At 39.5% G+C, this 21,664-nt stretch overlaps 1 protein-coding gene across 1 annotated transcript in view; it reads right to left on the reverse strand.

The window, feature by feature from the left end:
• Nucleotides 1-21,664, reverse strand: part of LGMN (legumain) — a 28,559-nt gene that overhangs the window by 5,795 nt on the left and 1,100 nt on the right. Inside the window, exons 2-8 of the mRNA XM_072865229.1 lie at nt 15,251-15,432; nt 7,192-7,289; nt 6,223-6,304; nt 5,600-5,685; nt 2,829-2,904; nt 2,291-2,353; nt 1,290-1,356 (exon numbers count right to left, since the gene is read on the reverse strand). Of these exons, the coding sequence (XP_072721330.1) occupies nt 1,290-1,356; nt 2,291-2,353; nt 2,829-2,904; nt 5,600-5,685; nt 6,223-6,304; nt 7,192-7,289; nt 15,251-15,388 (610 nt within the window). The 5' untranslated portion in view covers nt 15,389-15,432. The remainder of the gene's footprint in view (nt 1-1,289; nt 1,357-2,290; nt 2,354-2,828; nt 2,905-5,599; nt 5,686-6,222; nt 6,305-7,191; nt 7,290-15,250; nt 15,433-21,664) is intronic.

The following is a 21,664-nucleotide window of genomic DNA, read 5'->3' on the forward strand; positions in this document are numbered from 1 at the left end:
TTCCAGAAAATGCCACCTTCTAAGTAATATCCTTTCTTGGATAACACTCTACACAGAGAAAAGCAAAACAAACCTCTACAACATCTGCCCCAAGCACAGTGTTCCCAGTAAGTCATCTCTAACACAACAGAAATACTGTAAACACATCTTTACAGGTATTATTAAGACAAAAGCTATTTTGGCTCTTTGCCAAATTCATAGCATGCTTGTGTAACTGAAGGGAAGTCCACGTTTCAAAATGAAAAAGTGTTAGGCATGCTTTTATATAGCTATAGTTTTGTTTCTATTCAGAGTGAAGTTCAAAAGCCAAAAAAAGTCTTAAATCTTGTGTTTGTAGTAAAGTGCTGTTCTTAGCACCCTTTAAAATACTTGCTAAGTAACTAGTTAAGCTTTGTAGTTCCCCATTGAAGGCTGCCAAAGACAGCTTCGTAGTATAATACATAAATTGTCAGTTTTCTGCCTTTGTAAGTCTGTGGCAGAGCTGGTGGTAAACCAGAGATCTCAGACTGGAAATTTCTAATAGAACAAACTTTGACAATTGTTCAAAATAAATGCTCAGTGAATCAACATTTTTCAATGTGAAACATTGCGTGTGAACTTTCTGTAAATCCTTGATAGGGCTGTAAGAAGTCTAGGTGGGTGCCAGGCAGCATACTCCAGGGCCCAAGACCCAGGAAACCATGGATAGGCACGTGGTTGGTCTTCCCTGGAATCACAGCTTCAAAACTACAAGAAAGCCAGAGCACACTCTCCCTGCCACAGAGCAGGAGTTTAAAAAGCTTGTGATTCCTTGTCCTAACCAAGGCTGAGATCACAGCTCTGCAGCTGAGAGCTTAGAAACCCTGAAAAATCCAAGTTCCATTTCCTGGGTTATTGTGCAAATGAGCGTAGCAAAATTGCCTGGCAATGATGTCTCCCAAGTGCCTTTGCTACTCAATGAAACTGACAGCAGGAACTCCACACCTGCTGTTAGCAGTGCTGAGGCTGAGAAATGGCAGTATAATTTAACTGCTACCAGCTAAGGGCAACCACACAGTTCCTGAAAAGAAACACTTTTTCATCTTCTCATTTGCAAGAAACTGAAAGACCTGACAGTCTTTATAAGACTCCATTAATTCTTTAAAAGGAACTTCCCATAAATGGAAAATATTACTTTCTCTAATTCTTGTGCTCCCCTGCTAAAACTGTACGTAAAAGTGCCTTGAACCTATCCTTGACACAGTATCTGTTTAGGTCCTGCCTGTGACAAGTTGTGACATTTGAATTCAGTAAGTTAACTGATCACTCACCGTTGATATTATCAGCCAAATGATTCATCATAGATCCAGACTCACATGCTTCAATGTAAAACACCATCTATAAAATAAATCAGAGATCATAAGAAATTCCATGAGGAAGTGAAGAAAAGTCCTTCAGTACTTTTCAGCTGTAGCTAGTTGGCCTGTACTGCTATCCCTGAAACAAAAGCTATGCATAATGCTACAAAACAAAACACAAAAGGAAACAAATCAATTTTTCATTTTGGGACCTAAACTATGTGGAAAAGGGAAACATAATCACAATGAAAAGATGCTATTAATCTCTGTAGAATCCACAGGGATCTACTGACTAATGTACAAAGCACAAATCAAATAAACAGTCACTCTTTAGGCACAGCAATGTATGACTACTGAATGTAGCATTTCTGGAACCAATGGCCATTTATGTGTTCCTAAATACAGCCAGCCATAGTAGACGGATTACCACAGAAAGTTGCTTAAAAAAGGCAAGCTACTAAAACATTCTAAATATTAGTTTTTCTGCTTAAAAATACTTGTGGTGAAATAAATGCACAGAATTTTCTGACAAGAGGTACAGTCTCCTAAAGAATATTAGTAACATAGGAGAAATAAATAAGAGAAACATGAAGTATATAGAAACTTCCTGTAGTAACAGTGCAGTCTGAAGTGAACAAAGCACAGGAAGAACAAGTCAGGTACGTATGAGGGTGCGGTAGTTACGGATGTTGTTTCTCCACCGTTGGTCAGAATATATACTGTTGTCAAAAGGCGGTACACTACATCTCAAGACTGACTGCAAATACACAGTATTTTGTAATATATACAGTAAACTAAAAATGGAAAGAGAAAATTTGGAGAGGATCAATCCTTTTAAGTGCACAATCCTAATCCAAATTTCATTGCATGACAACAGCTTCCTCCTGCTTTAAACGACTCTCAAAATGAAGAGAAATCTCTCTCTTCCATGCCAGCTGCTCTTTTAACCTCACAACTTCTGATATGCTTTTTACCTTCTGGTATTTTTTGTGACGATACATGTACCAAATAGTCTTATTCAAGTCCTTCACGTGAAGCTGTAAAATAAGAAGGCTTGTGTTAAAACCACTTATGTTGAATAGACACACAATTCACTTAATAGGAATAAATACTAACTGTTGCGAATATGTTTACTGTTTCCCCTTAAATATATCCAGTGCTTTGCCCTTCTGAAATACATAATTCTAGCATTTAACACTTCAGAAAAGATGAGTAATGGTCCCAGACGATATACATAGTGCACCAGAAAGCTAAGTCATACATGTGTGAAACAGTCTGCTTGGACCACTGAAGTCCAATGACATATTAAATGACATAACTTAATTGCATCTTGAATGCTTCAGATGCAAACTGGAAAAAATCCAAACTGGGGTGATGAGGAGACTATTGCTCCTTTTCTGCACCCCCCTCAATATGGCATTGCATCAAATATTTTTGTGTTTTACATTTATTATTTTAGTATGTCATTAAAAGGATATTTTTTATGACAAAGTAATCCCCCAAAATGCTTACATCGTCATCAGGAAAAGCCAGAAGTCCTGGAGCTCCATGGTCAGTGAAATAAACAAACACATGATCCTTGGGACCACTGTAATGAAAAAATTGCAATCAAATTCTTTCTAACAACTCCAACATAATCTTCACTACAACAAACATCATCTGCTTCTCAATGCCAAGACATGTCAATATTTGAAAATATAGCTGAAGCACCTCCTCCTCTTGGTAATATTTTTTTCCTCTCAAAGCATACTACTTCAGGTGCTTATGAAAGGAGATGAGTGTCTGCAAGAGGAATGAAAACAGGGATATAGGCTAGTCCCTCAAGCATGGGGCATTTGGCAATTACACTTCACATTTCAAACTGTAAACTGACTGCTGGTTAGGCAGGGGCTGGTATGTCAAGTATGGCAGGAGCACAATTGTTTTTTAATGCCTACCTGAAGAATCTGCTATACTGAGGGCATTTGTAGCAGTCTGGTAAAAAAAGAATGCTTTTGGTATATGGTATAAAAAAAGGTATTGGTATAAAAAAAGAATGGTATAACTAAGTTATAACAAAGCATCAATAATGCAGGGATGAACTATAAAAACTTCTTTGATAAGATCCTTAGGTATGTTTATGTACTACCTTGTTGTAACCTGTATGGCCATACTTAGCCAAATCAGCATCAGCCTACATCTCTGTGAAGAACTGATCCGCATACAAACTCACCCATTAGGCCAGGCTGGCGTTTGTACTAAGTGGCTCTGCAGTCAGCTGAGCACTGCATGCTCACAGGCTTTGATTCCCTAACGTCTGTGTAGTACACTGTTTGCCAGAGACTTTTATTGCACTCTAAATCAAACAGATCATGTTTGGGTGATATTAAGGTCTTGCCCTAACAGCCAGATCTGCAAAGGGATTTTGCTTTTAAACTGTATTCAGGGACAATTAAATATAAAATAATGTGAACAGATTGGAAGGAGTCCCCAAGCCCTCTCTCTTCCTCTGTATCAGTGGCCCAGAAATCCGTATTTGCTCTTGCTCTTTCCTGACTGCAAAGAGGTAGGGCTGCAGCAGCTCAAGGGGACATTGTCCAGCCGTCTGCTTGGCTGATAACCTGCTGGTTAGGGAACAACCTGGAAGACAATCTAGAAGCCTTTTGGGCAGAGGATAACTGAGTTCTTGTCCCACCCAATAGCAGAAGTCAGGCCACTTGGAAATTCACACAACAGAGCCTAACAAAGAAGGGTCGGGTGTTATTTTTCTGGCTCCCACTCTTGACCCTAAGTGCAAAAAATTCAACCAAGGTGAAATGTAAATAACTAAGACTTTTATATGTGGGTTCAAGTTGTCTTCCTGAGTAGCTAAGAGTCTTTGGCCCTCTGCATAGCCACTCCCTTATTTGACTTGTAACATCAAGCTTTCACAGGTGAGGTGTGCTCTGAAGTACTTTTTTTTTTTAAATGAAAAATGCCTTACAGTCACCTCTTCACTCATTCCAGCTACTAGAAGAGAACAATCTAGTAACCGTGCAGCGATTTATTAACTTTTTGCCTATATGCCTTGCATATATCATTTTCTATCTCAGCTTTTGAGGATAAAGTTTAAACAATTGAGAGCAATAACTTATTCGACTACGACTACTGTCCTGCTCCTTCTTTTTTTTTTTTATTCTCCTCAATGCCAGGACAGGATTCTTCTCTTCTGTTTCATTGCTTTGTCTCTAAAATTAAACTGTCAGATGAAGATAGGCACTTACACAATTTTCCTTTAACTAGGTTAGCTCTTCCAAATGGTCAAATTTAAATTCTTAAAGGTTTTACGGGAAATACTGTACATAGAAAAATGTAACATGATATAACTCTTTACTAGCAGTACTGAGTTAGAAATATAACACACCTTAGTAAATAGGCATCATACATTCATATCTCTAACTCTGTAGAAGCAAGATGAATAACTGACACCAGGTATCTTTCCAAGAGGTCTTCTAATTAGGCCCTCAAATATATTGCTTTTATTCCTGAATAATCTAAATTATATAAGCCTTTATAAACTACACTCATTAATTATAGATCTTACATTCTACTTAGCCAGTCTATAATTTATTATTGTTCATATATTAGAATATTGCCAAACTTACAATCATTTCTGTAATTTAATTTACAAATACCTTTAGCATAATACATCAATTACAAAGTTAATTGCTTACACTACTTTTTCAATTGCAAAGATTTTTTTGCATTAAATATAAACCGTAATTCTATTTCTTTACATTCAAAGCCTCAATAACCTTACATCTGCCACAAAGACCATGGCTGGGATTAGACATGCAATTCTTTCAGCTGAGGAGCTGTTTAAGCTATCTCTGTTCCTCTCCCACTGACTGCTAAGTCTCACCACTTCAGGTGACTAATACAACTGTTCACATAGATTAAGCCAAGCCTTAGCAAACCCTTCCTAGAGGTCTCAAAACCTTAATAAAACTCTCTTTGAACAGCCATTCTTGCAAAAGACAATAGTCTAAATAACAAGTACCTTAATACAGTTGACACTATCCTCTTGAGTTTTTACAGCTTAATGTATACTGGACTCCATACCAGTCAAATATCAGGAGTTCCTTCTTGGTGCTGGATAGTTTAAGAAACCAGAACCATTGTACTTCTAATGTGAATGACCTGGAATTGCCATCGGTAGTCTTGCTGGATTCTCAAGTTGCTCTAATTTACCCTCTTCTTTTGTTGAAATCAGTGCCAATGTTCAACTACACATGCAATTATTTTCTTAATTATACTTCTCTTACCTTTTCAATACTTTTCCTGATCCCACCCCCTTCATTGCTTCTGCATCTCCTCTGAGAACAGCAAGGAAATTCTTTGGAGTAACATCCTAAGATTTAAGAGGATTAAAGTGAAATCTGATCATAAAAACAACAACAAAATCTTCATTTAGAATGATGGCTTCTGAAAGTCAGAACCCATGCATGGATGGCAAGTTTAACAGGCCATCCTTTTCAATCTATCATTATATAATGTATTAGCCACTGATGACTCACTCGGATAGTGAATCATGAAATCACCAAGTGATTGGATTACTGTTCTGATTTAATGAAACAATTAGCCTTACACAGCTGTTCTTCAGATTGAGTGACAACATTTATGAGTGCAAGACTTTCCCTTCTTTTATTTCGTGTGCCAGCACAGAAACAGTGTAAAGGTTTACCTTTATGACCACTGCTTCACTTCAAAGCATCTATTGTTTACATTCATCTTACGAACACCAAACTTCATTGCCAAACCATGTCGGTGCATAAGCTGGAGGCTTTATACTATGTGCATTTTGGAGTTTAAGCTACAGGCTGAAAGGATTTATTCCGAACATTGGCTCATGCTGAACCTTCCCTAGGGAATGGTGTTTCATTCCTACCTCCTTTGTATAGTCCTTGGGCACTCCAGCATACACATCTGTGCCATTAGGTCTATTGATGACAATGCCTTTTGTTGGATTTCTGAAAGTTAAATGGAACATAAATATGAAGAATAAGCCATGTGCCACACAATGACCACAAAACAACTAGGAAACCATTTAAACTGCCCTGACTGGCCACCTTGCCTGAGAGTATGGGTACTTGCACCATGTGTCATTAAGTGATCTCAGAATATAAAGGCCTTTTCACTTCAGTCAGTTACATATGCTCGCCTCAGGTGTCCTTGCCCTCAGAGTACCTTCAAGTATCCTGTCTCAGACCATGGCGATTAATCTGAAGACGTAGGCAGGTGGTCTCTTACACTATCATCTCTCTACTTTCAGTCTTGCCTTTAGTCCCCTTTCCTCTTTGCTCCCAGTGCTGCTGTGCATGTGAAGTCCACCGATTTCTGCTGAAGCTGTGTCAGAATTAGAGGCTGTATAAATAACTCAACTGTTTCATATAGAAAGCAATGATATGCTCTAGACAGTCACCAAGAATGGGACATGTACACTTCTTTGTTAAATGCACATTCTGGGAATTAATCTGATAATGTCCTTTCAAAAAAGTCCTGGAAGTCATACAGGGAGCTTCCCTATGTTTGTGGTTTTAGGCTATTTATCTGCTGTAAACTGTTACTCCTGGGAGTTAAGATCACTTATTCCCGTAACAATGAAGTTCTGCAGTCCTCAGTACCACAACTGACGCTGAGTTGTGGAGTAAGGCTCATGAACTTATAGAAAGCTCATGAGCACATTTCAAAGGAGCTCATAAGCACATTATGCTGATGGATAAAACGTCTCTATGGATATCACAGGTGGGTTTTAAGGCTTCTCTTACAAAACTACTACAAACTCAAAACACATTGGTGACTATGGCATGTTTGTAGTAACCATATAGTTCGTGACTAGTGCACGTTCATCACTTACTCGTCATTATCAGCAATGTCATCATACATCATGACAATGATCTGTTCATCTGGAATTCCATTTCGGTGTACAATCTGGTACGCATGGCACACGTCTGCCTGAAATTAAGCAGATTTTCATTACTAGCTCTAACAGAGATTTCACCTTTGAGACCAGAAGAAAAATAGCTTTGCAGGCCTAAGAGCAGGCTATTGTCCAAAAGAAACTGCATTCAAATATAAGAGATTGAGGGTTGCTAGAGGGCTGATATGCACAGGTTCAACCAAAACTTAATGTCTGTAGTTGCATTAGTAATAGAGACTATGATTAAAATCTCTCTCATTTAGCTATTTTGATTTCTTATTTAAACAGAAACCAGAAGTTACTTCAGACTTGGTACAGATAACAAAATTTAACAAAAGGTTCTCAGCAATGTTCTGCATTATGTGAGAAAATCTAAATGAAAACCTTGTGCACTGACAGACAAATCCAAAGTGTGCCAAGCAGAAGAACAAAAGAGTTGGATTTCCACCAATTTCAGTAAGTTCTGTACCAAGCCTGCATGACTAAGCAAAGACTGTCCTTGGCTTAAGCAAGTATGGTTTACCAATCTCATCTCTGCAAAGATTTTATTAAATTTTGTTTTACTAGATGAGAATTTTAGTTAAGGAAAATTTCATTTTTAGTTAGATATTTCTTGTAGAGTAACACTGATGCAACTTCAGGGTAAGAAAACAGATTTCAGTGGGAAACAGAATTGCAGAATTTCTATTCAGACTCTTTTCCTGACTTTTACAGGATATGAATAAGCAGATTTTCTTTACAGAACCATCTTCCCATGACTCAGAAATAACAATACTTATCAAAGTGATATTACAGTAAATGCAAACCTCTATCAGAATGCTAAATTCTTAGTAACCCCAACCCAAATAATTATCTTCTTTTAGACTTGTAGTTTGTGAATGACCTAATGGGATATCAACAATCATTCCTAAACTCTAGAACTACAACCTACCACATGCTAGAAAAGCTGTGCAGATTTAATGGAAGAAATCTCATCTAACAAAAGCCCACTCCAAATGCAGGCAAGAAGCAAGCTTTAAAGCTTACTTCTGTTGAACTAATCTAATTTGCTAGTTTGTAAACCAAACTGAAGTGGTTTAAGTGGACCTACATAAGTTCAGATGACTTAGGAGTATTAGTGATTTTCACTATTTTAACTGAAAGGACAGTGTAAAATCTTGTCACTTTATAATCCTTGGTCTCGTAAGTGTGGCTGAAGCTGAAAAGAGATGGTAGTTGTGCAAGATTCTGGGAAGGGTGAAGCACATTCAATGCTAATGAACACTCCCACAGCAAAATCTCTTCATGTGACTAACCCTGAACATTAAATTATCCTTACTGGAGCAGTTTCATTTCCTACTACGTTCTCTTCCACCTCTCCCAGACAATCTCCACTGTTTATAGCTCTCCATTTCCTTGTATGTCATTATACCAGCTGCTGCCTCAACAAGTCAAAAGGTAGAGGTTAAACAGAGTTATAAAGGCATCACATATAATATGAAACAGCAGAGTGCTGATTTGACTAAACTATTTGATTTTCAGAAGCAACCCAAACAAAAGTAGAAGGAAAAACTAATCAGGGCATCTCTACACTGATTGATGAATAGATCATAGAACCTCTCCCACTCTCAAGACATAACACACTTCGGTTATGCTGACAGAAAGTTATAGGTTGGCAACACACGGAAATCCTTAGGCATACAATAGTGATATAGTATCAACATATTCAACCAGCAAGTGTCTGTGCTCCCACAGACATGTGGCTGGCCAGTAGGGACTTCAGAGGTGTTTTTAATTAATACCAAAGTACCCAAAATTAGTTAAGCTTTGTAAATGCATATTATCAGCTTTTTTTGTCTCCTCTCTCCTTCCTTCCAATTCATTGACTGTTTGCTCACTATGTCCTGTCTTAGTAAAGTAGACACTGGTGGTAAATTTAAATGGGTTAAATTCCCTACTGTGGAGGGAAACAGATCAATGTAATCAATCCCCCTCAACCTTAATCAATCAATTCCCCTCAGCCTGTTTGGGGACTGTCCCAGCCTTTTAAGGCTTTTGCTAAGGGAACTGTACCTGCTGGTAGCATAATGATATCACCAACATAGGCTAGAGCAGCAAAAACATGTTTTGCTGCTAAAACTCCATTGGCTAAAGTAGGACAGTTCTGAGTAAACGGTTGGGTTTTTTGCACAGAATTAGCTGACTTGACTAGCCACCTTTGATGTTGGTCACATGCTCCTCCTGTTCCCTCCCGTACACGTAAAAAAAATAAATCTCTATAAAACCAGAATAGAAACAGTCTGCTGCTAGAATACGGAGGCATATGTGAATCTAGAGTATTTCCTGTTGATGTGTAACTGCCTCGCAAATACTGCTATTTGAGCCTTGTTTCTTCCAGAAATATTTCTGGCATAGCTGCACCTGTAAAGCACCCTAAAAGAGACAGCTAATATTGTTCCAGATCTCTTGTTGGTATTATTCTTGTTGGTTTAGTAGGTGAAATGAATGCTATAAACATTTACTGGATAAATCGTCACTAAATGCAAATTACGCCTTTGTGGCCGTGATTTGGGGTGGGTAGCAGCTGCCCTGCCCAGAAGAATAGAAGAGGAGAAGGTGTAGCTGTACAGCTGCTCCTGCACAACTGACCTCACATGCCAGCTCCAAAATGGACACAGTTAATGGCATGGTTCAGACCTTTCAACCCCAGGTTAGTCTAAACCTGTTGCTACAGCAAATTTCTATGGAAGATCTATGCTTAAATCTGCTTAAATCATTAACTCCTAGATTTTGAAAGCATGGGGATCAGAGATGGAATTCCCCTGTTTTCCTGGGATGGGCATTTTGTTTCCCAAAATGTACATTTGGGGGAAATTCTACAAGGAAAAAAAAAATCCACCCCAACTTTCCTCTGCCATACAGCTGTTTACACATTTGAGTGACACAGCTTTCAAGGAGACTGCTGGGGAGGGGCAGGAGGAGTGTGGAAAAATCAAGTTGTTTTATGATACATGCATGCATAAATAGTTCTTAAAGGGAAAAGCTTGGACTTCTGTGAAATTGGTTACTTCTGGTCTTATGACTGCTAGGTTCATGGCTAAAAAGCATGTGTAATGAACTGTCAGCTTCATTGCAAAGTGCCACTGTTCCCATTACAGGTACACTGAAATGCCATGGTCTAAAAAAGAATGAACTCTAATATATAAGCATGTTAGAAGAACACGTCTGAAATGCTAGCCATGTTTCATTCCCTTGCTTAAACATACATCAGTGAATCAGCCAAAAACTATAAGTGTATTAAGAACTTAGGAAAGGTTTTCCCATAGCTTCAGTTACAATTTTGTAAGCACAGTGAGGAAATGTTAAATGAAGCCAAGTAGCCAAGGCATCCTTAATGTCTCTTGCCTGCAAGACTGGAGAATTTAGGACTGTCCTGGAAGAAGATACTGCTCTGGTTGGTAGTGTCCAAAACCCTGAATAAATACAGTCCCTGGCCCGTAAAGCGCAGTAAGTATAAGACTAAAAAAAACAACTGAAAACAGACCCATGTATGCAAATTCAAATGCTTTTATTTTCAGCATTTTAATTTTGCCAGACTCTTTCAGCTATTTTTCTCCTCAAGTACGTACTCCACCTTTAGTAAGACTGTGTTTCATATCAGGCTTTCCCATTGACTACGTCTTTTTGAGTATCCAGAAAGTCTGCCTCTCTTTCTGATCTGTTTGTGACGCCAGCTTTAGGTTGGAGTTAGCTGGTGCGATAATCTCCCAGGAGAGGCAGAAGTATATACAAAATTCTATTTCTTTTAAGGAGAACTGGTTTGTTGGCTCATTCTCTAAATCTACCAGTAGCATTTAGTGCTGTATTTGCTCACATATGTCACTAAGCTTTCCAGGGATATATTGTCTAGCTCTTTGCATAGTAGAGAGCTGAGCCACCTTCCCAGGGAATGGGGGAAGTACTCTTTCTAATATATATTATGAGTGTTTAGCTGCATTTAGGGAATAGCAGCCAGTCTGGTAATAAAAAAGCTGCTATAGAGAAGTCAGAATAACTGCTGAGGAGCAGAGAGGAGCACATCGATAGTCCTTCCACAGCCCAAGCAACTCTAATCAAAAACACTAAGACATGGATAAAAACATCAAAGAACTGAGAAGCCACAAGCATAAGGCAATATACAAGCTAGCTGTCCAATGACAGTAAGCCTATCACATTGGGCTGTATACTATTCAAAACACTTAAAATTTATTTTAGGAACTTGATGAGATAAATGTGTAAGAAGTTTAGATCTTACTGATTAGGAAACAGTCCCAGTTCAGGCATCACAGAGGAAACAAGTGCCTGCAAGGTGTGAATCTCATTCATAGATAAGTGCAAATGGTGGGTTTTTTCCTTATCTTGTCTACACTTGAGGTTTGCACCACTGATAGTGGATCCTGATGACTGACGGATGAATTACAAGTCTTAGAAGGAGTTTCAGATGCCTTGAGGTTACAGGTGCAAACTCAGCGTTTACAGGGTCTGCGCAGTCTTTACAAACTGACTGTTCATGGGGTCTGTACAGCATACAATGATGGACTATTTTTCCCACAAATCTTCATGTATGAAATCAGAGACCTTTTTGAGGGTGTAATATTCTTCTTTTACGGTTGCTTAGTCAGATGAACACATCAGGCTGTCGGGTGTGTTGCAGAAGGCAACAGAGTATGTTTTGCCTGTGTTGTGCACAGACAGCATGCAAAACAACCGGAGCTCACAAAATATAAATGTAATACAAACATGCAACATCATGTACTAACTGTACCCTGAACAGCTGAACTGAGCTGAACTGAAACCCAGAGATGTGTCAGCTGAGGTCTCAAATTACACAGGGATATTATGAGTGCTTAGTTGCATGTACGGAATAGCAACCAGTCCAGTAATAAAAAACAGTCACACTGAGTAACTACTTACAGGAAGATTCACATCTACAAATGCACTTGTACACAGGTTAGATCAGAGAAGTTCGGAGGAAGAAAGGTGATGGCAGAAGGACAGTGAATTAGAGTACAACATGTTTTCTTTTGCAGTTTCTCCCTTGGAAAGCAAAGAATTACACAAATCTGCAATCCTGGAGCACTGCTTTGCTTTCTGACAGTACAGTTATTATTCTACTGAAAAATAACATGCGTTTCTGTGTGTGTTCACTATGGAATGACTTTCATGATGGATGAAGCACAGAACTGGAAGTCCAAGTCCTATTCCTGGTTGCACTGCAAGTGATTTGAGCAAATAATTAAAATACTTACAGTGCTTTTGCTTCCATTGCTGGAAGGTAGGGGGTACTAACACGTGCAAAGACATGGTGATCAGTCTGCATAATGTTTCCAAAAATCTATTATAACTCTTGAGATTCCTGTAGTACCTTTCCTCCTCTGTACAACTCTCCTGGAAGTCTGTGGTTCAGCTGGTTTTGCTGGGAACAATTTTCCCCAATTTTTTGATACCCAAGGCACCCTTCTCTGGATTACACTTTGTGGAACACACACAGTGGATGTTCCATGACTAACTGCTGGGTCTGTCTCACAGTATGCCCTCCCACCATGGGTGCTCACTCCTGCCAGGCCCTTAGGGTTGGCCACAAAAGGCTGCTAGGCAAGACAGCACAGGTTGCTGATGCAATGCATCTTCTGGGAATTGATTCTTTTCGTAACAAGTTAGAGGCACAGTATCTTGCACAAGACAGGTAAGTAGGAGCTCAGCCCCATTCTGAAAGATCCTTTGCACAGACTCTTTTATTCTATGACGCTGATTTCATGACTTCAATAGGATTATTAGTGGTGTTCTAATGTTCTTTTTTTCCAAATGTTAATACTGTACCTGAACCAAGCGGTAGAGGTTAAAACACAGAAATTTCTAGGACTGAAAATCAGAACAATCTGACATTGCAGATACTTTGCAGTTAGTTGGTGTTATCTTTAAAATGAAGGTATTTAAAGAAATCCCATTCTCATTTTTCTAACCTTGAAAAGCAATTACTTAATAACTGTCTGCAAAGCATGACCACACCCAAAAGTTAATTTCCTTCTGTGAAACTGGCATATTCAAAAGACTTGTTGTTGGACACAAATACGTAAGCATGCATCTTGTGTTCTTCATAACTCCGTTATACCTGGCAGATACACTTGCCATTGAAGGCTCACTGACAGAAATGTTAAAAACTCTATGCCTGGGCAACTGTAGAAAAGTAATTCTCATGAGCCACAGCTTCAAAAATGTAATTTTATCTAAAGAATGAACATTGCGGTATTAACTCCTCCTAGAGTGGAGGGGAGCCAGCGAGACTGGTTATACAGCAATAGCAACAACCAGAGCACAACTCAGTAATTATATTTAGACACCCCAGGGCGGGCAGTGATCAAGTATAACACTAGCATTTTTATAACTGTTTTCTGATTTCAACTTTTAAAAACCTCTTTTTTCAGATTTAATTTGAAATAGGAACGGTTTATATTAAGGCTGTAATATCCCAACTACAGTTATCAGATGATAGCTACAGCGCAAGGAGCAGGCAAAATCCCTAAAACCAGTTTGTCAAAGTGTTGAGCTAGCATTTGCCAGCAACAGGTTCTTCTTGAGATGCAACAAGGTTGTCAGGCTGGTTCATTTAGTTTTAAGCTCACCACTGTGCTGAAAGTTACAAACCAGTTGTGAGCTGAGGGGGAGGAGAAACAAACATAAAACCCAGCGTGCCCAACACAGGGAAGGCTTGTTTCTTCCTCAATCAACACAAATAGAGGACGAAGCCTCTCTAGATTTAACAAGCAGTTACATTAAAAATAATAAATATTTTAAAAGCTTCAGTGTTCAGCAAATCAGCTTAATATATGTACCCAGTACATTTAATACAGTTTAACTTCTTAAATGCTGGTTTTGTACACTAGTGTTTCAATCTCTGTTCGAGTTCACCTTAACCAACAATAGTTTAGTAAACTATTTTTCTAACATTTAGACATATATAAATGTATACATAAATCAGAATTAAATGCACCATGTTCTCCAGGAAAGCAAGAGGTAGTTCCAAGTTTAGAGCAAAGACTGCGTGTAAGCGTAGATTAATCTGTTTAAGGGATTGCCCAAGAATTCCCCAAAGGGAAAAACTGCCGTAGTCTCCTGACTGCTGATTATAAGTCTTGAACTTAATCAGAGTTAAGTCACTTGGATTTAATCCTGTCCATCCTGACACTCACACTCAGACCACAATTCCACAACACATGGGCTTTGACAGCAGTGTCGAACTCAGGAGTTCCTGTTCCCTTTTCCTTTCTTTCTGCCATTCACCCTGATCCCTGCACCCCGGTGCTCCGCATCCTTGTTGTGCCACCACAACTCTGAGGCCATGCTGCCGAACACAGTGAGCAAACGGATTCAGGTTAAAAAGAACCCCTTTCTGCATGTCCTCCACCCCACAAAAACACACCGTGCATTTGCAGGCTTTGCAGATTTTTTACCTGGCGAGAAGAGAGCTTTTTCATAACATAAGGAAAAGAGGAAAACAAATGGAAAGAAACATGCAAGTGTCTCAAAATGAGGTTTAATTCAAGACATCATTTGTCCACCTGCAAGCTGGGGTCAGATCCTCTAGCCTAGTAGTAGAATATTTAGCCTAAATGATACGGGTCTCCCAGGATGCAGAAGCGTGATTAGACAAAGAATATTGCTCCTCCTACTAATGACAGCTTTTCAAAAGATGAAAGACTGGACAAAGTTGTAAACAAAAAAAAATTCAAATAGTAAAAGGAACACTGGAGAGGAATTATTGGGGTGAGAATGACAAGAATTAAGACCAGGCTGTGAGTGAATCTTGTTGCTGTTCGTTTTGAATACTTCACACACTCCTGGAAGTCTACAAGTAGAAGCACTTGCCCAAATGGCAGAAGAGTTGAACTAGTCTAGGCAGCTATCATCTCCCAGAGTCCCAGAGCAGGCATTTTCTGGAGTGAGGCCAGCATTAGCATGTGGGACCAGTGGTCCTTACCTGGTGTCGATAGTTGTACCAGCCGTTTGAACCTGCAACAATCACCACCCAGTGCTTGCCTCCATCTTCAGGTTCTTCCATGGGGAATGTGCTGATACCCAGAGCACAGCCCAGCAGCACAACTGCTTTCAATATCATCTCTCTTCTTTATTTACTCCACAAATGGAAGGAAAAAAAAATCCCTAATGAAGAAGTTTGAGAGAAGTAGATCAGAGGACATCAGTCAAAAATAAACCCAAAACGAAGATCAGTAGTATCACAGCTAGAAGCTTTTCCTGCTTGTGGGGAGTTTTTGTGTTTGACAGACCATTCAACCCACAGTACAATTTCTGGTCATATCGTCCTTTAGCACCAAGCTGCTACTAGTTACAAGAGTTTTCTGTCAGCTTTCAAATCTGACTGAAAGCAATTCTGAATAAGACAGCCAAGTCTTTCAGCTCCCTCTGGTTGTTTTGTTCTTTAATAGCTGGTAATGAATAAGCCTCAAAAACAGAGCAAGCCTCACTATTAAGTATTTCACAGATAAAATTTTTTCAGATTAATGCTATTCTCTTGGTCTCTGCTTATGCAGTTCAGTGGTTTCCAGTCATTGGCAATCAGCCCGTTATTATTGAGTCAAATCCTGGGTGATGTAGGCACAAGAATGCATAGACATGGAGAATTGCTTGGCAGTTGGAAGGTCAGAGTGCTACAAAAGCACCCTGTGCCTGCAAAGCCAGAAAGGGTGGAGAGAGGCCATGCTGCTGTTCTGCACAAGATAGAGCCCTAACTGCTGGGGCTGGGGGGAAGTGCAGCTGTGAGAGCCTCATGCTATTTGTGCAACCTCTTATGCTAGTGGAGAGCAAATGTGAACCGGTACCACATGAAAGAGTAGCATTTTCATCTCTTTTGCACAATGGTTAAGTGTTTGCACAAGGTGCACAGTGAGAGAATCGGGTCTGAGCCTGTGGATGTCAAATTCAGAAAGGCAGAGCCAGAGAGGAGGTTTGAGCCCATGCAGAAATGGCTCTTTGCTTTCTTGAGAGGACTAGAAGTAGTGTTCCCACTAGTGATCTTCCTGAGCACCTTGATTGTCTGATAAGTGTTTGCTATAAAAGCAAACAATCTGGCCATATCTTATCAAAGACTTGCTTTGGGTTTTGTTTTCTTTTTTTTGGGGGGGAGGGGGTAGGGGGAGGGTTACGTATATTGGTCACAGTCTCAGGTCTGCTGCATCCAATGTGTCCTCATAAAGCAAACTCCCTTGAAGAACTGCACGCTCTTGGCACACGCACAAAAATTACATACTTCCTCATGCACTGAGAGATGGGATTTTACACTGGTCTGCTTACAAAAAAGAGATTCTGGAGGTCGATCATTGCTGATATGTAAGAGGTGTTGTAGTAAGAGGTGGAGTAGCCTACTTTAGCATAGTTTTCTCTGGAATAAAAGCTGGAAACTCCCAAACCATGCGATATGGTCACAAGGCACAATGTCAAAGCTACTACTAAACCGAATAACTAAACAGTATCTGCCAGCCTCAGTTCCCCACAGCCAAAACCATCCATCTGCAGTCACTCAAATGAGGCTGAAACAGAGAAGTAGCCAGCTCACCTCCAAAGCAGCTGTGTACAGTGAAGATTGCTAACGTAACATGTACTATCGGTCTTTCCAAGACTGGATCTTCTGGTCACTAAGATTAAGTCTTGCAGGCAGTGACTGCAATATATTATATATATATATGTTTGAATATATATTATATATATTTTTGGAAGGTTTTGGGGTTTTTTCTTTTTAATGGAGCTAGCACAAAGTAAAGGAAGTCATGTTAGCATATCAGCTCCTATAGGAAGAGCTGTTACCACACAGAAGAACTCCAGAACAGAAAGGAAAAGACAGAACCAAACATTAAGTGCTATGACACCACTTCTTCCAAAAACTCGTTTGAACCTAGGAAACTTATCTTTCAGGAATAAGCTACTCCTGTCACTGCCTGCAAGCGTGAGATTTGGGACTGAGAACAATACATGATAATTTAACAGTTTAGGGTTTCTTGAATTATTAGCTACTTCAGCAGTTAAGCAGATATAAAAGAATAAGCAGAATTTTTATGCAGTCTTATAGACAGTTATAATCTCTCATGTTGAGCTGGAATTGTAAATTCTTGTCATTGCTGTTGCCAGTGACATGTGGCCTTGTATGGCAACTCTGCCTTGTCTATCTTGTCACTTCTTCAGATGATTAAGACAAATAACACACTAACGACTGCATTGAAGATATACTGCATTTACAACATCCACAAAACCAGCCTATTCTGTTGCCTACAGCACAGCTAAGATTCAGACCAAGTTGTTTAAAACTTTTGTAAAGTGCCACAATACACCATGGGCCAACAAGCCTATTCATTCCCAACATTCAGTTTCAGGTATCTCTAACTCCTGAAATATTAGACAAGAAAAGAAAATCAATACATTTTAGACAATCTGCTTAGAAATCTTAACTGAGTTTGACTTACTGGAATATGGAGACAAATTTCATGCAAACAGATCCCTCAGAGCTCAGTATCTGTTTCACAAGAAGAAACTTTCTTCCATGTTCATTAAAGCATAACTTTTCATTTCCCCAACTAAAAACATTACTTATATTTACATTAAAAATACAAAGAGAAAATAAATGGTTCAAATGATTTCTGAAGGGCTGGAGATCCTTTCACATGATGCTTAGCTCTTAGAGAAGTAAATCATTAATTCGAATCCAGGACATATCAATAGAAGTTGTGTTGCTGCCAGCTGTTCACTGGGCCATATAACATGATGGCTAATGTCAAGGCAGAACCTAGCAGACAGGCATCCATCACAGGAAACGGTCACTGCCACTGGCTCTCAGTTACTGATATACCATGCAACGGAGACTAAAGTAGCTTCAGAAAAAATACGCTACGGAGTGCTAAGTCCTGAATTGGAAACAGTTTGATGGGACTGTCTTTCCTGACGAGTTCACACTCCAGACTATACTAACACAGATCTATAGCTCTCAGGATCCCAGCCAGTACCTCTGCACAGGGCCGCACTGTGTGGGACACATGTGTACGAGATACCAGACCTTCATTCTGCCTGCAAATAGGCTCACAACAGAAAAAGCCAGGGCCAGATCAGGAACGAAGACTTAAGTTATCAAGCCCCTCAGGCAGTCCCTCCATGAGGAATTCAACAGTCTCCCATGTGGTACGCAGATATCCAGGTCCTCAGGTTTCTCACCTCTGCTGAGACAAAGTTGTGAAGGATGCAGAAGGCCCAGGGAAAAAAAAAAAAACCACAAACAAAAAAACCCACAAAAAAACACCCACCAACAAAAACACCAAGAAATATTTGCATTGTATTAGAAAACCACATATGTTTTGTTATGGGTTACTTAGAATAGAAAAAAACACCTCTTTTATACCAATTAATGACATATAATCCCACTTATCTGTCTTTTCCTATACTATAATTAAATCCAATTAACACCAGAAAGAAGGGGAAAAAAACCTAGACATACCACAATGCACTAAGCAGCCATGATTAATAAATGTTCAGCGCCCCAAGGTTCTCTGGGCAGCATTTAAAATAGGTTTAACCATTAAACACATGTGCAGTGGGAATAGGTCCTTCATTGCTTGTTTCCAACTACTAAAAAAACCCCAAAAAAACCAAACAAAACCCCCCTGTCCTGGTTTCGGCTGGGATAGAGTTAATTTTCTTCCTAGTAGCTAATACAGTGCTGTGTTTTGGATTTAGCATGAGAATAATGTGATAACACACTGATGTTTTAGTTGTTGCTAAGTAGCGCTTATACTAAATGAAGGACTTCTCAGCTTCCCATGCTCTGCCAGGTGCACAAGAAGCTGGGAGGGGGCACAGCCAAACTGGCCAAAGGGCTATTCCATACCATATGGCGTCATGCTCAGTATATAAGCTGGGGGGAGTTGGCAGGGGAGCAGCAATTGCTGCTCAGGGATGGGCTGGGCATCGGTCAGTGGGTGGTGAGCGGTTGCATCACTTGGGTTTTTTGTTTTTCCCTGGGTTTAGTTCCTCTCTCTTATCATTTTCCTTTTCATTACAATATTATTATTATTTTATTTCAATTATTAAACTGTTCTTATCTCAGCCCACGAGTTTCCTTACTTGTGCTTTTCTGATTCTCTCCCCCATCCCACCGGGAGGAGGGAGGTGAGCTAGCAGCTGCATGGTGCTTAGTTGCCGACTGGGGTTAAATCGCAACACCCCCATATTTCTGCTTGTTTTAAAGAAAGCCTTTGAGTGCTCAGGCAGGCAATTTAAAAGATTGTGTTCTGGGTTATGTTGAATGAGTTCTTGACCTTCAGTAGAGAAGAGAAAGTTTCCATCACATGCAATGTCTTCAGGTCATAGTCAAACAGAAACCAGCTCAGCTGACCAGCTTACCACAGGTATGTAAGAAGCCTTTTTCTGAAAGCAAGCAATCAAAGATCTGCCACATGTGATCCTAAATGCATGCAGAGTGAGACTACATGGAAGAGCTGAAAATTCACTACAAGATTATTTTAGAGCTTTGGCTGGCCCCCCAAAATATGACATGATTTGATCAGCTCTGCCTAGTCTTTCTGGTAGAAGAGTGTGAATTATTCAGCTCTTCCTTCCAGTGCACTTGAAACCCTTCTTTATTTGGTTTTGCCTCAAGATCAGGACCCAGTAGCGGTTTGCACAGACTTTATCTTTGTGAAGTCTTTACTCAATAACATTGCTTTGGAGACCATGTCAGGAAAAAGGCACATGTCTCGGACATAGTGGGTTCAGCATCAGATCTACACATGCAGAACCACAGCATGCACACACACAGGTAGGCTTCTGCACAGTTCGCACGGTCCCTGGAAGAAGCATGGCCAGAACTGGGTGGCTCTTTGCCAGAACAATTCACTCAGCTCTTAAAGCCTGTCTTTCCTGACAGAGGTACCTTGACCACTTCCCATTACATGGTTAGCACACATCTCTGACTTGATAAGAGAGAAAGACCGCATCTGGAAGTGGCTGGCTGCTGCTAGAACAATTCTTCTGGTCAACAGCCTGTTCCCTGTGTTCCCAGCTTTCCTTTGGGAAAACAGTCCACTAAGATCAAAAATCTTAGAACAACAGGATACCACCCTAAAGAAAGGGGTCTGAGTTGATCAAAGTATTTTCCCCTAGTGTTTAGAGTAATGTTGACACTTTGGTAGCTTAAACTCCAAATACCTCAAGCACAGCCTTTAAGAGCTACATAAACAGAAACCATATACCCATTTTCCCTTCATGTGAAATAAGTGAGTTAACAGTAATCTTGGGGGAAAATAAGAGCCTTAAGCTAATCAGGTGATCATCCAGTTTTTCCTGGAAATCTCTATTTCTTTTCAGCTGCTCTTATGACCACTAGCCTTTTAGTTTTCAGAATCAAGTCACAATTCCTTTTCCCACACGGTGCTTGCACATTGCCTGTCACTGTAATATTTAGATGATTTCCACAAAATATGTGACTCACAATAGCCCTCCTCACAGAAAACTAATGTCTGCAGTTCTCTGTCAGCAATGTTCTGCCTACATATTGTGCTGGCTGCTACGCAAACTGAAGCACCTAAACCCATGATTAAGCCCCTGCAGAATTAGTCTGATTTTCTTTATGCACTTGTATGGTAGAAAGAAAAAGTCTTTATCACTGTAAACTCTGATAAACCACATTCTGAAGGAGATTATGGTCTCTGTTGCAAAACAATTCTTCACAAAGTCTACTAGTAACCATTTTATGAATCAGCTTAATTTGATTAGAACTTGTGGTAAAATAGTTTAGTATAGCTACTGAAGACGTATAAGTCACTTTTACTGTAAAAACAATAATTTGTAATTATGTTAACTCAGAATGGTCTTAAACATTAAATAAAAGTATTTAAAAGTTATTTTAAATAAAGTTCATTCTACTGTTTGCAGATTTGTCTTTCTCAGCAGCAGAGAGATGGCACCATTTACTAGGAGGAAAAAAAAAAATCATTCCTTATGCTTCCTAGGATGGTGACAAATCTAATACACTTGGTTTAGGGGATTTTTTTTTCTACACACTTCAGAAAGCTGAGATTCAAATTTGGCAGATCTTAAGGCTTAAAACTGCTTCTGTTATTTACTTTCATATCTGTCTACAAATATACAAAGCCTCTGCAATCACATTCTGATGGCAGAAAAAACGGCTACTGCAACACTGCATGAATAACTTTAATTTATTACATTGCATGATTCGGGGGGGGGTGAGGGTAGAGGAATAGATCAGACGAGGGTAAGCATTTCTGCTCAACAAACATGGAAATGTTTGGAGCATGGACAGAATGAAATCGTGGAGAAGTGATTATGCAGAAAGTCTGAGATTCCTGCACTCCACATGTCTTTTACTATGGTTTAT

This window comes from Ciconia boyciana, chromosome 6 (genome assembly GCF_034638445.1).
Source record: "Ciconia boyciana chromosome 6, ASM3463844v1, whole genome shotgun sequence".
Taxonomy (NCBI): domain Eukaryota; kingdom Metazoa; phylum Chordata; class Aves; order Ciconiiformes; family Ciconiidae; genus Ciconia; species Ciconia boyciana.